This window comes from Prunus persica, chromosome G6 (assembly GCF_000346465.2).
Source record: "Prunus persica cultivar Lovell chromosome G6, Prunus_persica_NCBIv2, whole genome shotgun sequence".
Classification (NCBI taxonomy): Eukaryota; Viridiplantae; Streptophyta; class Magnoliopsida; order Rosales; family Rosaceae; genus Prunus; species Prunus persica.
In genome coordinates, this window is record NC_034014.1 from 29650026 (window position 1) to 29669791 (window position 19766).

General features: G+C 36.5%; 4 protein-coding genes and 1 long non-coding RNA gene across 5 annotated transcripts; all 5 read left to right on the top strand.

Moving 5' to 3' along the window:
* Positions 778–2966, top strand: LOC18772289 (uncharacterized protein At2g34160). The gene is made up of 5 exons (XM_007206071.2): positions 778–1308; positions 1612–1660; positions 2199–2261; positions 2352–2416; positions 2526–2966. Exons 1-5 carry the CDS (start codon positions 1177–1179, stop codon positions 2622–2624), a joined length of 408 nt encoding a protein of 135 aa, XP_007206133.1. The 5' UTR covers positions 778–1176; the 3' UTR covers positions 2625–2966.
* On the top strand, positions 5378–10552 carry LOC18773053 (flowering locus K homology domain). Its single transcript, XM_007204928.2, has 7 exons — positions 5378–5667; positions 6064–6733; positions 8292–8544; positions 9005–9153; positions 9248–9529; positions 9636–9830; positions 10095–10552. Exons 2-7 carry the CDS (start codon positions 6074–6076, stop codon positions 10269–10271), a joined length of 1716 nt encoding a protein of 571 aa, XP_007204990.1. The 5' UTR covers positions 5378–5667; positions 6064–6073; the 3' UTR covers positions 10272–10552.
* Positions 11516–12526, top strand: LOC109949849. Its single transcript, XM_020566602.1, has one exon. The coding sequence runs from the start codon at positions 11679–11681 to the stop codon at positions 12180–12182; it is 504 nt and encodes a 167-aa protein (XP_020422191.1). The 5' UTR covers positions 11516–11678; the 3' UTR covers positions 12183–12526.
* On the top strand, positions 13188–13670 carry LOC18771991. Its single transcript, XM_007207611.1, has one exon. It carries the CDS (start codon positions 13188–13190, stop codon positions 13668–13670), a length of 483 nt encoding a protein of 160 aa, XP_007207673.1.
* Positions 17145–19676, top strand: LOC18773906. The gene is made up of 3 exons (XR_002271918.1): positions 17145–17556; positions 17728–17805; positions 19424–19676. It is a non-coding gene; the product is annotated as an uncharacterized LOC18773906 (long non-coding RNA).

A 19766-nucleotide genomic window follows, 5' to 3' on the forward strand; every position in this document is an offset into this window, starting at 1 on the left:
ACCAACCTTTCCTTGTGACAGGAATATTTACCAACCTTAATTAAATCATTTTCTTGAGCTACGTAGCAACGCCAGCATTCCACCCAACTATTTGTGCACGTGTAAGTAATTCTGAAAATAAAAAGAATATTAAATATGTCCCACGTAAACGAAGCAAAATTTGGAACAACTTCTCTTTGTTGGATCATACAAGAGATTGTGTCCTGGACCACAACATTCCATCGATGGACACTCTCCAACACTGTCGGTTATATTTTTTTTGGGTTAATCGTTTTATTAGTTTTTGAATTTAAATTCGATTTGCATTTGAATACCTTAATTTCTAAAATGGTTCCCGCGGTCCTTTAACTTCACTTTCGTTATGACAAATGGTCCTACCGTCAATTTTGTTTACTTTTTCTGTTAAATGCAGGGCCAAAATGGTATTTTTATGTTCAAACAAAAAAAATGAAAAAAAAAATTATATCTTTAAAATTACAATAAAAGAAAATCAAATTAAAAAAAAGATAAATCAAGTTTTGGGGAGTAGAAATTGGTACAGAAGGGGAGAGTGAGAGTTTAATTTTAATTTTATAGTTTTTAAATTTTTTTAGTTCATATTTTAATAAAATTTGATACAAAAATACCATTTTGCCCCTGCATTTAACAGAAAAGTTAACAAAATTGACGACAGGACCATTTGTCCTAACGAAACTGAAGTTGACGGACCACGGGAACCATTTTGGAAATTGAGGTACTCAAATGCAAATCGGGTCTAAGTTTAGGGACTAATAAAACGATTAACCCTTTTTTTTTTTTTTTAATTTTATAAAAATTTGTAAACCTTTGTTTTTGGGCCAAGCATGATCAGCTTGTACATCACAGGCCCACATTCAAAAAGCCCATTGGACTAAACTCAGTCCCACCACATACTACAAGAAAAAGGGCCTCCGTTCCTTGGGATCCTAACTGCCAAATAGACTGACTCCGTCCGCTCACCAATTGGGGACCACCACGCGTTCTCTCCCGATTGGGTCCTCCACCAATTCTCCCGCGCCATTATAAACCTCCACCCGTAACGGAACTCCGCTAACCTTGCCGATCAAATTCATGAATTTTCCCCTTCTCGAGAGCAAGAGAAAGAAAGAAAGAAAGAGAGAGAGAGGTGACGAGAAAGCAAGAGATTGAGCAACGCAAATGGCGACAGTTCAAATGCAGAGAGTTGCAGTATCGCCACAGGAACAAGCCAATATTGACGCAGCGAAGAAGAACAGAATTCAGGTTTCCAATACCAAGAAACCACTCTTCTTTTACGTCAATCTTGCAAAGGTATGTTTCTATAGTAAAATAATTTATTTATTTATTTATTTGACAAATGAAGGAAAGAAAAGGAAAAGGAAAAGGAAAATGAAATTTAGTAAAATAATTAATTTATTTATTAAGCTAATTCTATGGATATACGAAACTGAAATACTTAAGAATCAAAATCAAAATCAGAATCATGAAACCACGGAATTCATCGGTTCTTTGAAAGGAAAGTAAGGAAGATGAAAAGAATATGCATGTGGTCTTTCTTAAATCATTCTGGTAACATGTATATTTCGGGTTTACATTGTTTTTTCTTTGATGCAGAGGTATATAGAGCAGCACAATGAGGTTGAGCTCTCTGCCTTGGGAATGGGTAAATCTTTTCGGAATAGTTTCTCAGTATAATTTTTTTAACATGTTTTTATAACTCAGCATGCTATAAATTCAACATATTTGATAACTCAACAGAAATGAGTATAACAGAAATTTTGTGATTTCATGATTCCGTAGCAACTGCAATATCAGTTTGTATGTGGCCTTATGGTAATGCAGTCATGCACTTCTGGTTCACATGGTCGCATAATTTTTCCTCTTGCTAGTTTTAATTTCTCAATCAATAGAAACTAGTCTTTCACATGTTGCGATTTGATGAACAACTCCCTACTTGCTTTCAATTGAAAAACTAACAGTGTTCGGAAGCTCTAAATATTTTCTAAATGACTATGCTTCAATTTTTCAACTGTCCACTGAAGTACTGGAAAATGGTATCACAATGTTGGAGAAGATTAAGAGTTTTTTCAGTTACTGTAGATTTCCACTGTTATCTTTTTATGATGAACATTGAATGCCTGCACTTTCCTTCTTTGTTGTTCCTACATACCTGCTAATTTCCTGCACTTTTGTTATTACAGCAATCACTACAGTTGTCACTATTGCCGAGATTCTGAAGAACAATGGACTGGCTATTGAGAAGAGTAAGAAATTTGTCCTCTTAATGCCAAAAAGCATGCAAAAAAATTATGGAGGTAGCTGATTTGGTTATCTTTGTTTGTGGGATTGAACAGAGGTGTCCACATCTACCGTTGGAATGAAAGACGAGAACAAGGGTCGTCTCGTGCAGAAGGCTAAGGTGGGTTTCTTTAGTTGAGGGCTTTTAAGTTGGTTTAATCATATCTTATGACCTTCCCATTTGGCTCTGATATCTTTCTTTTTCTTTTTTTCTTTTTTTAAACTTCTAGATTGAGATTGTGCTGGGGAAGTCTGAAAAATTTGACGCTATAATGAAAATGAATGCTGCTATACTTGCTCCAGAGGCAGTTGCTGAGGCAAAGAAATGACAACAAACGTAGAGCCCTTCCAACAGTTCATTGTTGTAGTTAAACATTCACATTGTTTTTTACGCTCTGCCTCAATAGAGATAAGTAGGATAATAGGTAGATAAATTTTTTTTTGAAGTTGCTAGTATGAAATATTAAAGAGAGTAGAGAAAACAATTATCATAAATGAGATGGCAGTGCAGAAAGGGAGGCTGCAGTGGTATGCTACTCTCTAGTTTCATCCTTTCACGGAGAATTGTAAAGATCTTCTCTTTTATCATATGTTTCCTTCTAGATTTGTAATGTTTTCATCTTTCTGCACGTAATGTTGATGACTGAATGTCAAAGTGGGAAGAAATTTTACTGACCCTACTTCTCAGATCTGCCTGCTTGATTTGTGATGGATTTTTTAATTTATATTTTTATAATTAAAAACATATTAAATTTGGGTTATAGCGTCTATGTGAATTATGAACAGTAGGTTCTTGCTTATGAGAGTCATGCTCTTATGATCTGATCGTTCTAACTTTTCTCAGTCTGAGTTTTCACAGAATTACAAAGCATTTGATGATGGCTTTGACAGTTACTATTGCTTTTAGTAAATGCCAAAGCAGTTTTTCCCTCTACTTAAGTTTCAAAGATGTAGAAAGATCTCATCATAGATTGTAGTTTACTGTCACTATGATATGATGGATGAGTAAGATACTCAGGCAAGGTCTAAGAAGATTTCTTGAATTGCAGACTAATAAGTATCAGACCTTTTATGATATCCTGCATTCTGTCTGATATTTGCATAAATATGCTATAAATTCATTTTGATCTTGATATTCTATATCGTTTTTTTCTTTTTATAGTTTGTGTCGAGCATATCGGTTATTACTTTGAATGTTTGTACTGATTTCATTTATGTTGATGACGCAAAACTGCAGAACACACATGCACATTACATGTGTGCTGAGTTTAGACAAAACTCAGCATTGTACTTATTTGCTGGAGGGCTTGTACCTATTTGGTTCAGCCTTAAAACCAGGTGCTGCCTGCTCCCAGAACTCTCTTGATTATAGTGTAAACAAACGTTTTGGTACGTTATTTACTCGGATAAGGCACAGCGAGTCTTCCAGAAACGCACTCATAAATTTCGTATGTCGTTTTCTATGGTCAAATATGTAAAAACATCTAAAATTGGCAAATTCTAGATAATTTAGCATTTTAGCCCCTTCCATCTTTTTATATCATGCATTCTTTCATATGAAGAATTCAGAGGCAATTTGCATTTTGAGGTTCTGAGTAGGAATTGACTAGATTTTCTCTTTGGAAACTGCTTGGCCACCATTGACGGTTCCCAAGGGTGTATCAACACCTTCTCCTTGTATCGCTATTATATATCGTCTGTTCCACAATGTCTTCGGATGATCGCCTTAGGTATGGTTAAATCTTGATCTTTGGTGGCCTTTCCATGTTTTTTTTCTTCTTGATCTAATTTGATCTTGTTTTCTGTTTTGTCTTGTCCAAAAGGATAGTAGATCTGGTTAGAGAACAAAATAATAGCTCTCTTTGTATTATATTGTCTGAGTCTTGGGTGGATAATTTTGTTTGAATGTTGTGATTGCATGTCATCTATGGAAAATTTCACTGTGTTCTTTAGTGATTGCAGTGGATGACATTTCAGATGCATTACTTTTAATGTGTTGCTTCTTTATTGAGATTGAGAACAAGCAGATCTGCAGTTGCCACTAGATCTGCAGTATCCATTTTATATGCAGTTGCCATTAGCTCTGCATTTGCCATTATATCTAATGAGTTTTATGATGGAAGCTGCGTTTGCCATGATATAGATTTCGATATATCCATGTGATGTGGTGAGCATGTGGTTTACTTTCTTGTTTTCATGTAATTTCTTCTTTTATGTGGTGAGCATATCATTTGATTTGTTGCATGCCGGATTCTGCAAGAACAAGTCGGTGCTTGCGTTTGCTTGCTTGTTGTAACTTTGACTTGTTTTGCGTTTCATCACTCTCTCCAGATTTTGCATATTTTAGCATTTCAGTTTCGATTATGTTTCAAACACTCAGATTAGGGTGGTGCAAGAACACTCAGACACTATTACTAGTACTCCTTTCCTTGTGTTTGCTGATAATTGGAAGCATCTGAAAAGTCACCATAGAAAGGTTCCAAACAGAAAATCAAACTGGTTTTTATTCATCAAGAGAAAATATCAACAACTTGACTAATATACATGAAGCTCGATTTCAAATCAAATCTATATCCAATGTTCTATTTGTTGATGGGGGCTAATAGCGCCATTATAAAAAGAAAAAACCATTCATAACGGTAGAGTTATGATTAAATGTGTAATTTTAGTTAACAATATATATTATGCTTATAATATGAACTAAGAATTCTTTCAACAACAAAAAATATACTAAGAAGGAAAAAGAAATGAGTATGGTATTGAGTAATGATATATCCTTTTTTTTTGGTACTGAATGTATAAAGTAAAAGATAGAGAATGGTAAAACATTTAAAATACCAGAAAATGCCATTGGTTAATGCAAACATTAAGAATTGAAATTATTAATTAAATGAGGATACTATGATAAATTCACACGTTTTTATATTTTAAAAATTAAAATTAAAAAAAAAATCAGATAATGAATCCTATTTTTATGAAACACAACTACCCATTATTTTTAAAAAAAAAATTATAATAAAATTGTAATATTTTTTTTTTAAAAAAGCCTTTCGTGCGGGGAGGCTAGTGATAAAGAAAGGAAAAATAAGAAGAAGAGATGGGTATACCTAGCAAATTCGTGGGGTATACAAAAGAACTACAGACAAGGACGTTGGGCTTTTACTTACCTTCCCCCAACGCTCTCTCACAATTTCTCAAATCAAGATAATTCACTCTCTCCCTCACTTTCTTTTTATCGTCTGAATCATTCTCTCCCTGTAAACCCCTTCGAAACCCTAATCCTGCTCTTCTCTTCCCCCTTCGACAATTCGACCCTTCAGTTCCGGATTATTTGGTTTCGTGCTGCTACTATCATTTCTCCTCGTTACCCATGTAAATATGCTTATACTTTTGTGTGTATTTATTTATTTTTGTTTTTTTGCAATTTTCTACGGTTTTAGTTTCGTATTTTCTTCATTTGTTTCTGTATATCAATCGTTCACGTTGGTCCGTTATTGGGGTTTTTATTATTATTTTGTTTTGGGATTCTAGGGCTGTTATTTTTATTGGAAGAATGTTCTTGTTCTTCGTATTTTTATTAATCATGACGTGCTGGCTATTATATTGTGAGAGATACTTTCACTAATCTATGGTTCTGTGACGAGTTTTTCGATTTTAGTGTTTTTCTCTATTCTCTTTTTGCTGTCAGCTCTATTTGGGTTGTTTCATATTTTTTTTCTTGAAGATTCTTTCTCTCTTTTATATCTTGATTTATGTTTAATAATGCAGAAAACTATTTATGGCTGAAGTTGATAAACTCTTTGGTGAACATGATGGAGAGGAAGTACCTGAGAATGTGACTGAAATTGAGGCTGAGACTGAGGACGTACAGCCACAGGAACAAGACCAGGCACTGGCACTGGCAGAGGAGGAGGCAGACGCAGAAGCATTGGCTCAGGAACAAGAACGTGCTGTTTCACTAGCACAGGAACAAGAACATGCACTGGCACAGTTACAGGCGCACGAACAAGAACATGTACTAGCCCAGTTACAGGCGCAGGAACAAGAGCAGGCACTGGCCCAGTTACAGGCGCAGGAACAAGAGCAGGCACTGGCCCAGTTACAGGCGCATGAACAAGAGCAGGCACTGGCCCAGTTACAGGCGCATGAACAGGAACAGGCACTGGCGCAGTTTCAGGCACAGGAAGAAGTAGAAGTGCAAGAGGAGGAGTTGCATGTGCGTGAACACAACCAAGAGCAACATGAGGATGCTGTGGTTGGTGGAGGCGAGAAAAAGTGGCCTGGATGGCCTGGTGAGAGCGTGTTTCGGATGCTGGTTCCTGCCCAGAAGGTTGGCAGTATAATTGGACGCAAAGGAGAGTTCATTAAGAAAATAGTTGAGGAGACGAGAGCACGCATCAAAATTCTAGACGGTCCTCCAGGAACAACTGAAAGAGCTGTAAGTTTCTAGTGAACAGGTTCAAATGGGATTTAGTAGTGCATAGCTTGTTACTTCTTGTCTCCACCTTGAATGAATTATAATATGTATCTGCTTTTGGTCACTTGGTATATTATGCTTTTACGTTGGAATATATTTAGGCATTTATAGTTCCTATGGTTTAATTACCGTGCTAAGTTTCCTGTGAAGGAAGCTTCCTTTAGGGAAATAAATGTTTGATTGTTGTTGAGATTTCTTATTGCTTATCATACTATGATTGACTTCTAAGTGACTATTACAGAGCTACTTGTGCACAGTCTTATGGTGAATAAGTAAAATAAGGTGTATAAACAGATGTACCATTGTTCAAACGACCTGGGGAAAGAAAAAGATGAAGTTTTTGGATTTTGACTGTCATTTCTTTAGAAAAGTTACAGGTTAAAAATGTTAGACTAATGCTATTGGTTGATAATAAAAATATACAATAACTGTCTTAGAAAATGTGCAACAAAGGTATGAGGCATAACACATATGTTATGTCAACAAACACATTTAAAGAATTTTCCATGTGATGTTGGAGATTCTTGATTGGTGTGAGTAGAAATATAATATCTGTTTCTCTAAAAGTTCTAGTGCATTTGTTCATATCCCTCAGTTGTGATATTTTTATAGTTAAATGTGTACTAAGTGTAGATCTTTTAGGCAAGAAACTTTCACCCAAATGAAAACAATTCACTTTATAAGCTTTCATTAATAACTAGCACTACTATTTTGAAGAGTTTGAAAATCCATGAGAACTATGAAAACAGTGAAGGCAATTAATAACAAATGTGAGTCGCCACTCCTAAATATTGAACTCTAGAATTCTTTTTCTACAAATGTTTAACCAAAAGAAGAGATAAAAGAATCAACATCAAAAGAATCCCCAAAATATGAATGCAGTTCCATTTATTGTAATAACAACAATGAATGTGTGCAGGTTTTTTCGTGCCAATTTTAAGGCAACGACTCAATCATCAATAAGATCCCAAACTTGAAGAACCAAAGGTCCAGATTGCAGGGATCAGCATTGAGCATTACAATGTGCTGAAAAGTTTATCTGAATAAACACATACACTATTCGAACAATTGTACCATGAAGCTCTGCATTATCTCTGGTAACTTCAGAACCTGGATGATTGATGTCTTGCCGCAGATGGTTTACACCATAACAGAAACCAATAATCCTCAATAACGTGATGCTGAAGAATAATGTTAAATCTGAAGTGGCTTATAAACTGTCCTACATATGTTGAAACTAGATAAGCAATGTAACTAACCACGATCGATAGTCAATATCGGTGAATAAATAACACGTAAAAACTTATCTCTTGTAGGCCATGATACTGTGGTCTATTAGGATTATGAAACAGATATGTTCAATTTATATTTGGTTGTAAGATGCTTAATAGATATGTTTGCGGTGTACCTTTTGGCTTATGATGTGGCTGAATGCTGTGTGGTCCTTGTTTTGCCAAGTTCAGTTTTCAAAGGCCAGTGTTTATTCTATGCTGATGGTTCTTTTTATTGCTTTGATTAGGTAATGGTTTCTGCTAAGGAGGAGCCTGATTCTTCTTTTCCTCCTGCAATGGATGGCCTTTTGAGGGTTCACAAGCGGATTATTGATGGTTTGGATGGTGATTCTTCTCATGCTCCACCGGGCATGGGTGGCAAAGTCTCCACAAGGCTGCTGGTGGCAGCTTCACAGGCAGGAAGCTTGATTGGAAAACAGGGAGGAACTGTTAAATCTATTCAAGAATCATCTAACTGCATAGTTAGAGTTCTTGGAGCAGGTCATCTTCCTTGTATTTTGAATCTCTTATATTTTCCAGTTTTCCAAAATGCTTGTAGACATACAGATAAAAGAGCATCTTATTGTGAGTTCTGCAGAAGTCATCATTAGAGTACATAATTGTATGTCTTGTTAGATATGGTTTCCAATGTTATAACATGTAATCAAATAAACGAGGTTATGGATATGAGATTAGATATTTAGTAGCTGTATTTAAGTCTTGGAGCACCAATATTAGCTATTGAGCATTTGCTTGGCAGCATTCATTGTTGTATTCATGGGATACTACCTATTGTATGATACGTAGTTTACATACACTGAAAGTTGAAGTGTTTTCTTTTTGGTAAAATGTTTACCTTCTTTTAGTCTTGCATTCCTATCTTTGGCTGGACATATTGTTTTGTGCATGTTTAGTTACCTCGGTTTGATTGCCTGACCGTTTGATGAATGATTTACTGCAGAAGACCTGCCGATTTTTGCTCTTCAAGATGACAGAGTTGTTGAAGTAGTGGGTGACGCAGTTGGTGTGCACAAAGCAATTGAACTGATTGCATCTCATCTTAGGAAGTTTCTAGTTGACCGCAGTATAATTCCAATATTCGAAATGCATGTAAGTCTGCCTTTTTCTCCCAATTGCAATAATTCAAACCAACTCTCAACATTCGTCTTGAATGAAACATGTGATGATCAATATTTTGTGTCAGATGCAAATGGCAAATCCTCAGATGGAACATGCGCCCCCTCATCAACAATGGGGTCCACCCCAAGGTCTTCCCCACAATGCTGGTGGGGGTCCTGGATTTGGGCCTCCTAATCCCCAGTACATGCCACCTCCTCGGCAGCATGACAATTACTATCCACCAGCTGACATGCCCCCCCCTATTGAGAAACAGCCTCATCATGGTATATCAGCTTATGGAAGAGAAGCTCCAATGGGTGTCCACCAGTCATCAAATGCTCAATCAGCACCATCAATGGTCACACAGGTTATACTTGTGTTTCTTTTAATTTATTAAACATGAAACTGATGATTACTATTTCTTTCTAGTAGTCCAAATATGCGAATGATGACGAGTTTTCTTGTTTTTGCAGATCACACAGCAAATGCAAATTCCGCTGTCATATGCTGATGCTGTTATTGGCACAGCTGGTGCAAGTATAAGCTATATTCGACGAGCTAGTGGGGCAACTGTTACAATTCAAGAAACTAGGGGTGTTCCTGGAGAGATGACTGTTGAAATAAGTGGAAGTGCTTCCCAAGTCCAAGCAGCTCAACAACTGATACAGGCAATGCACCTTCTCCTGGCATTTTATTCCTTTATCTTAATCATGCTTTCTAGATTTTTAGATTTTTGTGAGTTAATAATAGGATTATGGGCAAACAAACTCAAGGTGGTTTGTTGGGTATTCTGTTGTATTATCATTTAGTGCATTAGCTCTGTTGGAAAGCTTCTGCTATTGTTAGTGTTGATATAATATATACTAGCCTAAAATTTTTTGTTCAGTTTGATAGTGCAGAGACCTGACAGTGCTTTGTGTTTTTGTTTGTAGAATTTCATGGCAGATGCTGGAGCACCGCAGCCGACACAAACTGCTGGCTCTGTGGATCAAGGTTATAATTCCTATGCAGCTCATGGTTCAGTATATTCATCTCCCCCATCCAATCAAGGACATGCAGGACATACTGGTGGCTATGGTTCAGTCTATGGCTCACATTATGGGTACTAGATAGGAACCTCAATTTGGTTTTGTCAAAGAGAGACTAAAATCGTTTATTGTTGTGACTCGGTCAATCAGAGAGTAGTTTCTTTAGGGCAGTTGTATCGATACTGTGCTTTCACTTTTCAAACTTCGTTTTTGAACTAGTTAAATGTCAGATTTATCGTGTTCGTTAGGCTAATCTTGTTCTTAATAATTTCCCTTTTCCTGCTGATGCATACCGAAACTGGATAAATGTTTTCAGAGTTGTGATGTGACATTAAAAAAATATTTAAAAAATATTTTTTACATGGGTCCTTTGGAAGTTTTATTGTTAATCCACTTTTAGGCTTCGCTGATTAGTTTCTGAGTTTGTTTCCTGTCTTTCCAGTTGGGAAGTTTGAAAAACTTAGAGGAATCGGCTACTCTATGGACAACAGTAAGTAGGTTGACAAAAATAATGGAAATAATGATAAGAATATTTAGTGATTGGAAATTATGACAAACTCATTTTTAGTCGTATGGTATTTCTCATTTCAATGTTGAAAGATGTCATAAGTTCGAATCCTCTCTCCGGGTCAAAAAAAAGTAGGTGATAGGAAACTATGGGTCGCCATGCATTAGGTTGACAGAGATGAGAAGAATCGATCATGGGAAAAGTTATAAGTATGGGTCACCATGCATTTGGTTGACAGAGATGAGAAGAATCGATCATGGGAAAAGTTATAAAAAGACATCCCATGCTGCTACTATGAATTTTCCCGAGGACATTATAATTCCGGCATTAGGTAACTTGGGAAGCATCTGTTTTATTAAGGAAATGCTTTGAAGTAAAATCACGTTTTCTTTTTTCCTTTTTTGGCCAGGCAGTAAATAAAGTTGGAATGTTTGTTTTCCTTTCACAATTTTCCTTGTGTTGTAGATCACAGAATTCAGTAGATAAATAGAGAGAGGTTGGTGGTTTCCCACCAGACAGAAACCCCATGACGATTCTTTTTTTGACTTGTAACTCTAAAAGCAGTGGATTATTATTCAACCTGATTCTGTTTGTCTTCTGCCTAAACTTTTCATTGCTTTACGCTTTGAATTAAGCTTCATGTCATGTAAAATAGCTGGAGAGAACATAACCCTTTGAATTTCTGTATTATATGTATTTGTAAGGACTTAATTTTCAAACCGAAGAAAATTCTGAGCTGAAAACGTGCGAATATTTTCCAAACATCGCATCATTTAGAGAAAATTAGAAACTTCTTCTTTAGGAATCTACCCAAACTTCTCCCTCCATTTCTTTTTATATTGTTTTAAGTTCTCCTTCATTTCCATTTATGCAGACTATAAACAGTGACCTCCCCATCCCTCACAAGTTAACTGTCTTCTAATTCTATCACTTTCATATTTCCAGAACTTTGCTCCCTTCCAAAGTTCTCACACGTATCAATGGAAAATAGTGAAGATGGTTCAAACTCCAAGGGTATGTGTGAGAAAATCTTCAGTTCTCTCTGCCCAAATTTTCAAACAAATCATCACGGTCACGGACACCACAAACTAGAGCCAACTCCCACCTCAGCTGCCCCAAACACTTCACTGCCAGTGCCAACCCATGATCATACTGGCTATTCTAACAGTGTCCAGATCAAACTAACCAATGTGTCTGGAGCTGAACATGCGCCGACTGGAATGCCACGAATGCCAAAGGCAGAGATGAGCATGGCCAACAATGATGCATTCTCTGAGTACATTAATCGCACAAAATTTAAGATTAGAGCTATGTCCTCCAATGTTGGCATCGAGAAGGTTGCTTCCAGAGCAGGTGATGTTTATGAAACAAAGCAAGATGATAATGAAAAAGATATGTTTACGGATTTTGTTAATCGCGCTAAGTTTAAGATTAATAAGACATCTAGCATTGGAAGCAGAAGGAATATCTCCTTTAAGAAGTAGAAGACTGCAAGTCTACAACGATACGAGGTCTTGATGAATAATGGCATGGTGGTGCCTGCCTGCCAGTAAATGATCTCTCTGTTCTTTTGCAGGATAAGCCAATCAAGCCCAGCCTGTTCATTGACTGCTCTCTCTCTCTCTCCCTCTCTCATATTTCTGCCCTGGTAGCATATGCTATACAGGTTTTGTGATGTTATTGGATTCTCCTGTATTTTCTTTTTAAGTCAATTATACTAAATCGTTTGTTCTTCAAGTGGTTCTTGACCCCATGTGGTATTATATATCTGCTCTTTTGGAGCAAACTGAGTGTCACGAACTTCTGATGAGGATGTTAAATTGAAGAACATGAACATCCAATTTGAGTAGTCTCTAACATGCATATCATGTGATTCAGGAAAAATGTGAGTGCATTATTTGACTGAAGTTGAGACTTCTAACAGTGTGATTTCACTGTCTGTTTGAAGCTCATCTGATATTTCTCCATGTAATCACACAAGGGAAATAACACTTTAAGCGGACCAGCCATTATTGCTTATTTATTATCCAGTAAAATAAAACATCTACATATGATTGCAAGAGTAAAACAAAACAAAACAAAAAATCACAATGATATTAACTATTATTCTAGTTTTGTTTCTTTCTGGACCAAAGCTATCATGTTCTGTATAATAATACCTAGAGAATGTTGGGGTGTGCTTGTTGGGTTCCACTGTATTAACAAATTAGGCGTAGAGAAACTGAGAATATGATCCCATGCAGCACTTCATTTGAAATAAAATAAAATAATCATAAGCTTCTGCATTTACTATATTTTAGGCAAAACTCTCTCTTCATTTCTGCATATGTTTTCAGTTTTCAAGCAACCATCACAAGGACATGCTCTCAAGATTTTCAATTACCCCATCTTACAAAAAGGTTCAAGGTCTCTTCTTCTTTTTTTTTTTTTCCCATACTTCATCTCCTAAACTTAGAACAAGCTTGCTCATTTCAAATTTTTTCATATCAATGGGAAAGAGTCAGCATAGCTCAAACTCCAAGTGTTTCTGCAAGAAAATCTTCAGCGTTACCTGCCCGGTTTGTAAACTGGCACAAACTCATGTTTCAGCACAGGAGAAAAGCAAGGTTAAGGCAGAGATGCCTCCACCGACAAAGATTCTTGCCGAGCCGATTCATGTCAAGGCTAATTCAAAAGTTGAGAAGCAAAATCCCAAACTTGAGGCACAACTTACAAAATCAAATAGGACAGCAAGTTTGGGTTACAATGATGCATTTTCTGACTACATTAGTCGCGCAAAAATCAGGATCAGAGCTATGTCAAATGTTGGTATGGGAATGACTGCCTCCAGATCAAGAGAGGATGGATATGATACAAAGAAAGAAGATAACGGCAAAGATACATTTTCAGATTACATTAATCGTGCAAAGATGAGGATCAGGAAGACATCAAGTATTGGAAGCAGAAAGCTTATCTCCTTCAAACGAGAGTAAGGAAGGACTAAACACGGAGCTCAACTGTTTGCTTAGAGGATCTTGACCTACAATGACAGTGACCGCCCGCAATGACTATGCAGCTTCTGCTTAAACTCTTGATGAATAACTTAATAAGGGTTGTGTTGGTGATTCCAGAGACTGTATTGCTTGTTTGTTTGAATGCTTAAGCTGTATAATTTTTTTGTAATTTCTGTTCTCCTTCTAAATAGTATGGTTCCTTACTTGTGTTAATTATGCCTTAATTATTTTTTTAGTTGTACTAAACAATTCCTGATGCCATCTGACACCTTTACCCTAAAATTCAAGGTTAACAAACATTATTAGTTTATGGTTACAGATTTCAGCCTTAGCTATTAATTAAAGGATCTTTGTGAGTAAGTAAATTGGTATTAGGTTACCAAAGAAGCATCTTGACTTCTGGGATGAAAGTGAATCCTTATTGGCTAAAAGCAAGTTTAATGATTTGCCACCAGAAAGTAATGATTCTTTCGAACTTCAAATTATTTATGATTAGTGGAAATCACGTTTTCGTGCTGGTAGTAACATGAATACTATAGCAGATTCCTGCCTTTAAATATTAATAAACCACCGGAAGATAGCCTTGATGCTTTCTTGAAGTCATCTAGTCTTTCTCCCCAAGAAACTGACCTGTCATTTTGTGTAAAACTGCTGGAGAGCATCCCAATCTCGTCAAGTCGATTGTGCTACATGAAGTGTGCTTGCGAGATTCTATTTTGTGAAGAAGATCAGGACACATTGAGTGAGAATATGATCCCAAACATCATATCACTTGGAAAATATGAAAAAAGTCTACTTTATAAAGAATATTAGCCAAATATGTTTCTCACTAGTTTCTTTCATCCAACACTGAATTTAACCCAAAAGAAGAAACTGAAACTCTATTTCTTTTCTTTTCACATGTTTGCAGCTCCCTTATAAAGATGTGACTTACCCCAAAGCTTTGTTATTTCATATCTCTACTTTGCTCTGTTCTGTTGTGCCATTCACAACAAAGCCCCCCATTTTTCCTCCTATCCTACTCCTTCAAACTCCATGTCAGGGTGTGGGAAAATTTGCAGTGCATTATGCTGCTCTACTGGTCAAACATATGATCCTCATCACCGCATGTCCAAACCTTCACTACCAACCCATGATCACAAAGCTCAGAAAGCTAATGATCATCATGTTTCCAAGCCACATGGTAATAAACAAGAGGGTCATCCATCATCAGAGCTCGAGACCAACGACCGATTTTCTGACTACATTTACCTCGCAAAGAAGAAGATCAGACATTCTATGACGAATCTTGGCGGTTCCTCCAACTCCAAAGCAAATAGTGTGCATGATTCAAAGGGTGAGGAGGCTACCAAGGACACATTTTCAGATTATATCAAACGTGTCAAGAGTAAGATAAAAAAGACGACCAGTAGCAATGGAAGCAGAAAGAATTTGAAAGGAAAAACCGGGTAGCCTCCAACTTCAGTAAAAGATGTTGAAGAATCTGATATCGATTATTCCCGCAATAATTTTATTGTGTATGTCAATTTGGTTTGTCAATGTTGGAATTGATGATGAAATGGTTGTTGTTGTGAAATTAAAATAATTTATTGAGCTCAGTTGTGTTGTTATACTGCTCTGCTCTTATTTTTCAAACTTCAATTCAGAAGTATTGTTTGTGTTCATTAGGCTAAGTGGAGATTAATAAATTCACTCTCTGAATTTCCCCTCTTTTAATTCAGAGTATGGCTATCAAACTAGTCGTAGAAGATTTTGCCACAAGAACCTACAAGAAACCTTCCATTAAAAAACCCTATGATCGATCAGAATTCCAATCTCATCGTATACTAACTGTTACTAACACGTTTTAAAAAAAATTAAAAAACCCAAGGCTTCAATTCAGAGGATTACTCATGATGATTGCCGTAATACCCGTTGATCCATGAAGACCTATGATTGGTGTTTGTTCGGAGGCAGATTAAATTATATCAAACAAATCAACCGTTTTGGTAACAATTAACATCAATATAAAGAATTTTCTAGAGATGATTTTGAAATGGTATTTTAGAAAACAAATTGTTCCTATTACAACACGTGTGTTTTGGTGAAGATTTATTAATCACAGTAGAGTGAGCTGTCCTTTTTGAAATTACCCATCAATGTAGATCTATCTTCTTTTTTTTTTTTTTTTGTGTTTGGTTTTTTGGTGAAACAATAGCAATTCAATTGAAGAAACAGGACACAAACTCATAATAAGAACACATCCCTGGAAGGAGGTTCTTGCAATACATATTGTAACAACAACACCAACTAAGCTCAAGTATTACAAGATAGTTAGAAAACAAATATACAACTTTAAACCCAGCTAACAAGGAGTTATAGATGATGAGGATCCTATTTCTGCAGCAACCTGTTCTTAAGAGAGATCAAGAAAGAGAACAAACTCTCAAACTTCATGGAACAAGAAATACCCCAAGAGTGGAGGGCATTACCAATCAACTTCCACCAGGATATTCCAGAGAATATCACAGCATCTTCTAATCCCCTTTGATCCCCAAGCACAATAAAAGTAGATCCACCAAAATTAGCAGCTCCACCTCCAAAACAGAGAGATCGACACTAGATCTACCACACAAGTAGCAGATCTAGCAAGATCAGCCAAAAACCAGCCCTAAAAGACTGGAAACAAACCCTTGCAACAGCAAGGAGCAGACAAAACCTAACAAAAGTTGGGAGGGAAAACCTCTCCACAACATAACGGGGGAGAGAGAGGCCCAGAATATTGACCGAAGGGGGTAGTTCCAGGGAAGATCCCCTAGAACCAAGGAGAAAAGCAGATCTGTGTTGGCTTTGGGTTAGGAGGAGAAGACAAGTCGAGAAGAAACGAGAGAGACAGGATTAGAAACCATATGAAATTTAGTTGATCTGTGCTTCAATGCAGTTCTATCTTGAGGATCAAGATACATATAAATCGCAAAAAACTCTTATCAAAGTAGGCAATCCAACGCAACCATTAGAGAATGAAAAGCATTAATGTAGGTGATAAATGGAGTGTGTTTAAACTTTAATTGGAAGTAACTAGGGTCAGAATGCACATTGAAGGAAAGTCACACTCCTAATGAATAAAAGATGAATAAATAAGTTTTAAAAGATTATTATGAAATAATGTTGCGACAAAAATTGTTTGTATTTATGCAACCCACAAATGTTTGGTTTGGCCTTGGTTTCTTGTTCCCTTTTAAAATTGTTTGGGATCACTTGTGGGAGTCATAGGTAACTTTATACGACATGTCGCAACAAAGGCTATGACTACTACCGACTAATTTGTTGTTGGACTATTATGAGAGGATGGCCCAATGCGAGTTGAAACCCAGGACACGCGGCCGAGTCCAGGGTCAAGAAGAGGCCATTAAGCAAACCAAAACGACATCGTATTGGAGGAGAACACAATACTATGCCCAAAAGGGCGTCTGATATCACAAATGACAAAACCTTAAACCTCGGGCATGTCTGCGAGCACATCTGCGAAAATGTGAAATGATACAAACAGAGAAGGTTAGGGTTTCCTGTGACCTTCTTTGTGTGTGTCTCATCACTCATATTTGCAGATATGTCAAAGAAGAAAGGCTCCTGCGGCCGCACAATTCCATTGGTTTTGTCGGAGCCTTCGTTGGAGATCAGAGACATGAGCGTGATGAAAGAGAGAGACGACGAGACATGCGGATCTCAATCAAGCAAAACAAGCGAAGTTCCACCAATGCGATTCTTGTTTTGCGAGGTTTAACGCCTCGATGGCCGCCATGGATCCACGATCGGATCCGTTCAAGAGCTTACAGTTGAAATCGTGCAGCAATTAACACCGACACCAGAGATCTGATGGGGCTAGGTATGGGGGTTCCAGGACCCGTCAAAGTTGATTTTGAAATTTAGGGTTTACTTAGGTTTATGGCTTACCGAGATCATTGATTTTGATTTGATGGAGCGATAGGGCTGAGGACTTAGTAGATCAGTCCCTAATTCAATGCATTAATGCGTGGGCTGTTTGCTTCCTTTCCAGGTACTCCATGGCAGCTTGCTCAAGGTGCGATGTCGATTGATAGAGGCACTGACAGCGCGTCTTCCATATATCGTTAAGGTTTTACTCCCTGCTCATTCAAGCATGTAGATGTTTTTCTTTTTTTAAAATATCATTTTTTGTTTAAAACGGATACAAAATGAACAAAAATAAGTTTTCAGGGGCGGCAAATAGCATAGTATTTGATGAAAACTTGAACCATATATCTGACAAAAACTAAATTAGCACACATGAATGATAGAATGGGAGTGCTTTGAAATAGCATATTTTTGTTGAATGATGTATCAGCTAGAGGCATGATACGAGGGAGTGGGGATGGTATCTTACATATAGAATCGGAAACATTGTATACATCAGTGATACACGGTTGCGTGGTGAATTTTAAAGTAATCATTTGTAGCAAAATCTGATGGTCTAATAACCATCAATAACTAGACTATTCCACCATCTGATGTTCCAACAAAAAGAGAACATCAGATGATGTGGTTTCTCTAACTTTCAATGTAACATCACGTGAAAGACATTAGAACGTGAAAAATCATAAATGGGTTAGTGCATTATTCGATTTTGTTGCACTGTTCTATGCAATATCAGTCTAAACTTTTCAAGTTAGGATGAGAAGGGAGAGGAGTCTCAGAAGCTCTCGGTATTTTCTTTTGCATCTATACACCCAAGCAATGTTTATACAACTAAAATTTATCTGCCCATATATACTGGAGACAGATTGGAAGTTATAATTTTAGGAAGTGTTGCAGCTCTCTCTCTCTCTCTCTCTCTCTCTCTCTCTCTCTCTCTCTCTCTCTCTCTCTCTCTCTCTCTCTTGCTCGCTCGCTCGTTGGTTCACATTAATCTTAATTTGATATAGTTTCTCATTCATATTTTATCATCTATTGACAATTACCTCTGGATTGTGTAAAAGCTGGAAGATATATATTGTGTATAATTTCTGTGTTAAATTTGTTTCCGTGTATTAGCAGGTTTTCTTTTTGGTAGTAAAATGTTGTTTAAAATAAAGTTATGATATACAAATGTAGTAATAGGGTATTTTAAAATGTTTCTTCAGTATGTATATTTTGGTTTGTAATCATTAACATTCACTGGTTATCCCACACCAAACGTTCTTCTTATGAGTTGCAACATCTTGCATTTTAAACAAAAGAACCTGTTGTTCTATGTTCCTTTTTTGTTATTGACATAAAGAACTGTTCTTCCTTTTTTTTTTTCCGGTCTGAAACAAACTGTTCTTCCTATGATTCCCACTTGTGGCATTTTAACTGTTCTTCCCAAGAGTTTGTCCACTTTTTGAAGACATTATTCGTTTATGAAATGCAAGCTGGAGTCTGTTACTGTTAGCTTTTAATTTTGTTAGGTAATTTTTTTTTAGGATTGATGTTTCTTCTAGAGACATGCAAGAAGTTTCATGGTGTTTTTTGTTAGTGTGACACTTTATGTTTGTTTGCTGTGTCGTACACTTGCACATTCAGTATGTTGCTGAGTTGTGTGCTTTGGTTTAACTTCTTTTTTTCCGCACTGACCATCTAGTTTATTTCAGTCTTATTCCAATTGTTATTAGTTCTGATGGTCCTAATTTATTCATTTTGTCCTCTTTATCTAATTTAGTCTAAAATTTTGAGTCTTAGTATTATTTTATTAATTGTTTTAACTTTTTTTTTTCCAGGATATCTGAAACCAGTGGCTAGCAGGATTTCGCCTCAAATTTCCTTTTTGTTTTTATAGATATAAATTATTTTACTAATTTGATCTCATTTGAATCAAAAGAAGTCTGTATAATATAAATTATTTTATTTTAGTGCTGCGGTCGTTCTCTTTTTCATTTGAGAGGCGCTTGGAATTAGCCCCAAATATTTGTTGGGCTTGTCGATAATTCTAGTGGGCCTGACTATTTAATTAACTATCGAGTTTTCAGACCATCAAAACATTGCAGCTAAACTATCTAAGTATTGGGCTTTCTAAAATTTTGGCCCGTAGAAAAATTGGGTTTTCCAAAAATATAGGTCCAC

Coding starts and splice junctions, on each gene's coding strand:
- LOC18772289 (XM_007206071.2), top strand. CDS start 1,177: ATGGCGACAGTTCAAATGCAGAGAGTTGCAGTATCGCCACAGGAACAA. Junction 1,309..1,611: donor TTTACGTCAATCTTGCAAAG/GTATGTTTCTAT, acceptor TCTTTGATGCAG/AGGTATATAGAGCAGCACAA. Junction 2,262..2,351: donor TGGACTGGCTATTGAGAAGA/GTAAGAAATTTG, acceptor GGGATTGAACAG/AGGTGTCCACATCTACCGTT.
- LOC18773053 (XM_007204928.2), top strand. CDS start 6,074: ATGGCTGAAGTTGATAAACTCTTTGGTGAACATGATGGAGAGGAAGTA. Junction 6,734..8,291: donor CAGGAACAACTGAAAGAGCT/GTAAGTTTCTAG, acceptor TGCTTTGATTAG/GTAATGGTTTCTGCTAAGGA. Junction 9,530..9,635: donor CACCATCAATGGTCACACAG/GTTATACTTGTG, acceptor TTGTTTTTGCAG/ATCACACAGCAAATGCAAAT.
- LOC18771991 (XM_007207611.1), top strand. CDS start 13,188: ATGGGAAAGAGTCAGCATAGCTCAAACTCCAAGTGTTTCTGCAAGAAA.
- LOC109949849 (XM_020566602.1), top strand. CDS start 11,679: ATGGAAAATAGTGAAGATGGTTCAAACTCCAAGGGTATGTGTGAGAAA.